The sequence below is a fragment of the Muscardinus avellanarius genome (genome assembly GCF_963383645.1).
Source record: "Muscardinus avellanarius genome assembly, chromosome: 2".
Lineage (NCBI taxonomy): Eukaryota > Metazoa > Chordata > Mammalia > Rodentia > Gliridae > Muscardinus > Muscardinus avellanarius.
In genome coordinates, this window is record NC_137787.1 from 23,764,344 (window position 1) to 23,770,643 (window position 6,300).

The window sequence follows — 6,300 nt, forward strand, 5'->3', positions numbered from 1 at the left end:
AGAGCCTGAATTGAAGGAAAAAATTACTCCCATTTCCTAAGTTTTTCACTATATTTGATTTCTTACATAATATGCTATTTACTTTCAAAAAAATGTTGTTTATTCTATTTTCTAGTGAATGTATGTTCAGGGAGAATCAGTCAACACTAAAGGACTGGTGTTACAGTTTTCAGAATTCATAAGTTGAAGCATAAGCCATACTAACTGAATACCGTGAAAGAATAAGTCCAACTCAAGCAGCAATTTGGCAGTGCGCAACAAAACTGCATTAAAAACACCCTATCTCAGAAACTGACCAAAGGAGAAATAAGAGTCTAATAAGATTAAAAAAGTATAAAAGTGGCATATCAATTAAGCAAGGAAAGAAGATTGTTTACGTAAGTAGTGTTAGTATTAGAATAACTGGATAGCTGAGCTTGGTGGCACACACCTGCAATCCCAGTACCTTAGAAGGCCAAGACAGGAGGACAGCAGGTTTGAGGCCAGCCTCAGCTACTTAGCAAGACCCTTTTTCAAAATTTAAAAAAAAAAAAAAAAAAAAAAATAGGACTGAGGCTATACCTCAGAGGTAGAATGCCCCTGGGTCCAATCCCCAGTACCAAACAGAAAGAATAACTGGTTAACTTCATACAAAAATTCCTAATGAATCTAAAGTTTTAGCATTTTAGAAAACACTGTTAAATACCAAAATTAAGTCTGACTTGGGTGTATTGGCACATGCCTGTAATCCCAGTCCTTGAGAGGCTGTGACAGGAGAATAACAGGTTCAAGACCAACCTCAGCAACTTAATGAGACCCAATCGCAAAATAAAAAACAGGATTGTTGGTATAGTTCAGAGGCAGAATCTGTGGGAAGCCATTAAGGCTTTCCCCTAAAAGAATATTTCTGACTCAGCTGACTGTCCTTCGCCCAGAGTCAACAAGGTTTGGGGTCATAGAAGGTTAAAGTAAAAGGTCTGAGAGAAGATCAGGTGGTGATGGCACGAGGGTACTGATTAACCTACCTGTAATGTATGTGCTTTGGGCTGGTCTTACTGTATTCCACTGGTGATAGCACGAGGATACTGACTGACCTGTAACTCTCTAAGTACCTCTAAAAAATAAACCCATCGTCAGCCAGTAGGTCGGCCCAATAGAATACTGAGCCAGAGGTAGTCGTCGACCAGCAGAGATACTGACCCAGGAGCAGGGGTCGGCCAGTAGAGACAGTAGGCTGGTGCCCCCCTCCCACATTAGAATTAAAAAAAAAATTCTTGGAATCAAATTCTTAAGAGTTTAACTCTTCATCCTCATGCCTGTCTTCGGAACCCGTACTTTTGCCATCTGGCTCCGGCAAGAATCCCCCTGAGTTCAATCCCTAGTACCATAGAAAATAAATATGAGAGCCGGGTGTGGTGGTGCATACTTGTAATCCCACCATTTGGGAGGTGAAGACCAGAGGATTGCGGTTTGCAGACAGCCTCAGCTACTTAGTGAGGCCCTTCGCAACTGAAACCCGATTTCACAAAATAAAAAGACTAAAAAATAGGGCTAGGGTGTGTAGCTCAGAGGTGTAATACCCCTGGGTTCCATACCCAGCACCAAAAAAAATGTGAAGAATTCTTTCCAGCTTTCTAGGCATTAGACAAAAAAATTGAAAGTTATGATTATGTAAATGCTAAAAACTTTTTTGTGTGTATGGTGATTATCAGGGGCATTCTATCTTCAAGCTATACTCCCAGCCCTATTTTATTATTGTTTTTTTTATTTTTGAAACGAGGCCTAAGTTGCTGACAGCCTAAGTTCCTAGGGGCTGGTTGTAGACCTGTTATCCTCCTGTCTCGGTCTCCCAAGTACTGGGATTATAGGCTTATGCTACCACATCTGGCTAATTTATTTGTTAGTTGTGGTATTAGAGATGGTACCCAGGGCATTCTACCTCTGAGCTATACCCCCTAGCCCTATTTTATTTTTTATTTGGGATCAGGGGCTCACTAAATTGAAGAAGGTTTCAACAAGTTGCTAGGGCTGGTTGTGAAACTGGGATCTTCCTGTCTCAGCTTCCCAGGTACTGGGATTATGAGCAGAAAGTAAAGGGGGAGTCACAAAATATGGCTACAGGGCACACAAAAAACAACATTTAAATATTAATGCTATTATCAAGCTGACCTTCAGAAAGCTGTACCCATGAACACCCTCTGGCAGAATTTACAAAATTTCTTTTTACAAAACTTTTTTTTTGTGAGTGTGTGTGTGTGTGTGTGTGTGTGTGTAGATGGAACCCAAGGGCCTTCCTCCTAGGCCACACTCCTAGCCCTATTTAAATGAAGACGGGGTCTTACTAGGTTGTGAGACTAGCTTTGAATCTGAGATCTTCCTGACTCAGCCTCTTAAGTACAGAGATTACAGGTGTGGGTCACAGCCTCAAAATTTACAAATTTTAAGTGGAAAAATGCCCATAATATTTAAAAAAAAAAAAAAAAAAGCAGGGAGCAAACCTGCATCTATCTTCTGTGTGCATTATGAAATAAAGTATATGGTTTTGGAAATGCATTAATATGTTTAGGATTATAAACCATTTTTACTACCTTTTTTTATAGCTTTCCATACTTTTAAAATTTTCTACAATCAACATATATAGGCTTTATTGAAAGAAAATGATAAAAGAAAAAACCATTTTAAACAGCAAATTCTGCCAATAGGACACCAATTTTCTAGTACTACTAACTTTATTAAAAAGAGCCATTTGCAAATGAGAGGCCTTTAGCTAAGAACACACACAATTCTTAGAATCAACTAACAAACTGGTGACACAGGGCCTCAAATCTAAAAATTCCCTTTCATGGATTCAGGAAATAAAATTCAGTTCCACCAACTAAGGAGAATCACTTAAAATTCAAGAGATGATAGATTTATTCCTAGAATTAAACATGTAGGGTAATTAAAAAGCTTATTATGCCTTTGTACTTAAGAATTTGTATGTAACACCACTGCTGTCTTCAGAAACATTTCTCTATATCCTCACAGCTTTATAGTCACTGAATACTCATCAGTTTACCTCAAAGGGCAATGGTTAACTTCTGGGATAAACAGACCTGACCTCAGCAAGGTATGGCAGTGCATGTCTGTAATCCCAGTATTTGGGAGGCTGAGACCAGGGGATGGCAGGTTCCAGGCCAGTGAGGAAACTTAGACCCTGTCTCAAAATAAAAATAAGTAGGGCTGGGATGTTGCTCAGTGGTAAAACACCCCTGGGTTTAATCCCAGAACTGAAAAACAGACAAACACACACTTGGCCTCTTAACTAGTAATGTGATCTTGGGCAAGTTACCTAACTAGTCTTTTGATTTTTGCAGTGCAGGGGATCAAACCCAAGGCCTTGCACATGCTAAGCGAGTGCTCTACCACTAAACTACACCTCCAACCCTAACTTCTTTGTGCCCCAGTTTCCCTATCTATCCAATGAGATACTACTGCCTATATGGAAAGCTATTTAACAGTATGAAGAAATATAAAGGACTACATGAGGACTCTGCAATGTGTATTTAACCCTCCCTCCCACTTGTTTATACTTCATTCAACGTAGTCCTTTTTGCTGGGCCCTAAGTACACCACTAATGGTGAGCACTCTCAGCTATTTTTTTTTTGCAAGTGTGGAGATGGAACCCAGGGACATTTGACCTCCGAGCTACACCCCCTGCCCTGTTTTTTATTCTTTTTTATTCTGAAACAGGGTCTGAGTTGCAGAGGGCATCACTAAGTAGCTGTGAGGTTGTCCACAAACCGTTGATATTCTGGTCTCAGCTCCCGAATGCTGGGATTACAAGCGTGAGCCACCACGCCCGGCACATTATCACCTTTTAACAGGAGAAACACATTATTTCAAACTTAAAAAAATAAATAAATAACAACATAATGAGGGTAAGTGAGGAGTCCACAGAGACATAGAAACAAGACTGACCAGTTTATAAGTATTTAAACTGGACAGTACTCAACAAAAAGCCCATTATACTTTTCTAATTCTGATTATGTCTGAAATGTCCCCATAATACAAAATTTGGTGAGAAAGGAGGAGGGGGCGCAGAGGAGGACTTTGAAGAAAGCTCTGACTGCAACATTTAGACCCCAACAGAAAGAACACACATCTGGACTTTCATTCTTTCTCATCCTGCTTCTGTTCAGAAGAGCTGACCTGCCTGTCTCTGGTGACTAAAAGGGTTCCCACATCAGACAAGATGCAAAAGGAATTGGGGAAATAAAAAGAGTTTATTAGGCAAACAAAGCAAGACCTTGGTGAATCTAGGGAAGCTGTGTACAGCTCACATAAAGCAGAATTCCATGAAAAAAAAAAAAAAGACGGACCTCTACATGATGGGGGGGGAGTTATGGAATAAATTTGCCACATAGCAAAAAAGAGCTTGTACTCCTCCTTTGTAAAAACATATCTCAGGGGTGGGCATGTCCTTCTTCTGAATTCGCTGTAGTTTATCAAAGCTGTTGTATGGACTTTTCATTTTCTGCCCTTCAGTAGAGTTTCAGTCTCTGAAGCCAGAACAGCAGCTCCTTGAGGTCAGGAATGGCCTCCTGCTTTATCTTGTGTCCCTTACCATCCTTTAGCAGATAAACGAAGAGATTGTAAAGAAGAGAATAAATGGCTTACCTTCATATTTTTTAGGGGAGATTGTTGAGGGTAGCAAGATAGATGTGTTTCTTCACTAACAACCAGTTATGGGGGCGTGTGTAAGTGGCGGGAATTCTAACTTTCGGGTTTGTGAGGCACAGAAACCTAAATTAATCTGCTAAACCAAGTGGCCAAGAACTAGGGCTCAACAGTCAGGCCCACTCGGGTTCTGATCCCATCTCTACCCCCTATTCCATTCTGTAAAGTTGTGCAGAAGCTGCCAGTCTCTCTGGGCCCCATATCCTCCCTCATAACGTGGGTGAGGCGCGTCCCAATCTCCCAGCGTCCCTGGGAGGAGTTTAAGGTATCTCCTCACCGTGCCTGGATCACCTTACTTTGTGGTTAGGCCGTTGACTTTCTGCCTAGACTTACCTTAAGAAAAAACTAAGTTGTGCCTTACCTGACCGTGAGGCCCGCATCCCTGAGAGCCTTTGCAGTCCCTCCGGAAGCGACCAGATTCAAGCCGAGAGATGCCAGGCTTCTGGCAAATTCCACCAGGCCCGTTTTGTCAGAGACACTAAACAGGGCTGAAAGAGAAGACATTTTGCTCAGTATTCGCAGCAGGCTGACACCGCGCTCTGCGAGGCCCAGGCGGCAGCACGCAGGCCCAGCCGGGGCGGGAGGCGGGCGTCCCGGGGCGGGCTCGGCTTGCGGCCCGCAGCCCACGCCCGGCCGCCATCGCAGGGCACGGGGGCCGTGGGGCAGCACGCCGAGGACGGGCTCGGCGGGGCCTCACCGAGCTGGCCGGGAGCCATGGCTGCAGGAGCGGGCCGGGAGCGGGGCGGCGGCGGCGGAGACTCCACGTGCGGCGGGGCGGCGGCCAGAGGGTCCGGGTCAGGAAGCTGGTGGGCGTGGTCGATGATCACGTGATCGGGCCACGCCCCCCGTGGCCACGCCCATCGCGGGTGAAGTGGGGCCCCGGGGCTGGGAGCTGAGGCGGCGCGGGGCGGGACCGGCTCCCCAGGCGCCCGGGGGCCTGAATTTGAACTTTCCGGCTTCGGATCCCTAAAACGGCGCGTCAGGACTCCGGATCTGCCTCGGTCCGCAAGAGAACAGTCCCCTGAGCGAACTTCTGTTGCCCCCGTGGCAGCCTGACCCCAGAGACTGCAAGGTGGAGGAGTGTCTGAAGGACCCATGCTGTAAACAAGTCAAACACAGGAATCGCTCCAGCGTGAGGCCTGTAATCCTAGTACCTGGGAGGCTGAGAAGGAGGATCACAGGTTCAGGGCCAGCCTTGGCAGTTTAAAGAGATCGTCAGCACATTAGTGAGACCCTGTTTCAAAATAAAAGGGCACGGGGTATAGCTCGGAGTCAGAATGCTTCTGGGTTCAATCCCCGCTACCAGAAAAGAATAAAATAAAATAATAATAATAATAATAATAATAATAAAAGGCTAGGGGTAAAGCACAGAGGTAGAATGCCCCTTGGTTCAATTCGTTGTACCGAAAAACAAAAAATAAAACAAAAAGAAACAGCTCTTAGAGTAGCAAAGCTAGAAAGGAGCTTGCCGATCATCTATCATGCTCCTGTTTTAATAGGTTTGAAAAATAAAATCGAGGTCTAAAGATGATGTGACTGGTTTCACTGCACACGGATCCTAGCCAAAAAGAAGCGAAATTAACATCCACTTGAGTGGTTGA

General features: G+C 44.2%; 1 protein-coding gene across 1 annotated transcript in view; it reads right to left on the reverse strand.

The window, feature by feature from the left end:
* The window catches only part of ATIC (5-aminoimidazole-4-carboxamide ribonucleotide formyltransferase/IMP cyclohydrolase), a gene marked incomplete at both ends in the record, with an annotated part of 32,548 nt that extends 27,133 nt beyond the window's left edge, over window positions 1-5,415 (reverse strand). The window contains 2 exons of the mRNA XM_080690036.1: window positions 5,061-5,187; window positions 5,397-5,415. Coding sequence (XP_080546162.1) covers window positions 5,061-5,187; window positions 5,397-5,415 — 146 coding nt within the window. The remainder of the gene's footprint in view (window positions 1-5,060; window positions 5,188-5,396) is intronic.
* Between the last annotated feature and the right edge of the window lie 885 nt (window positions 5,416-6,300).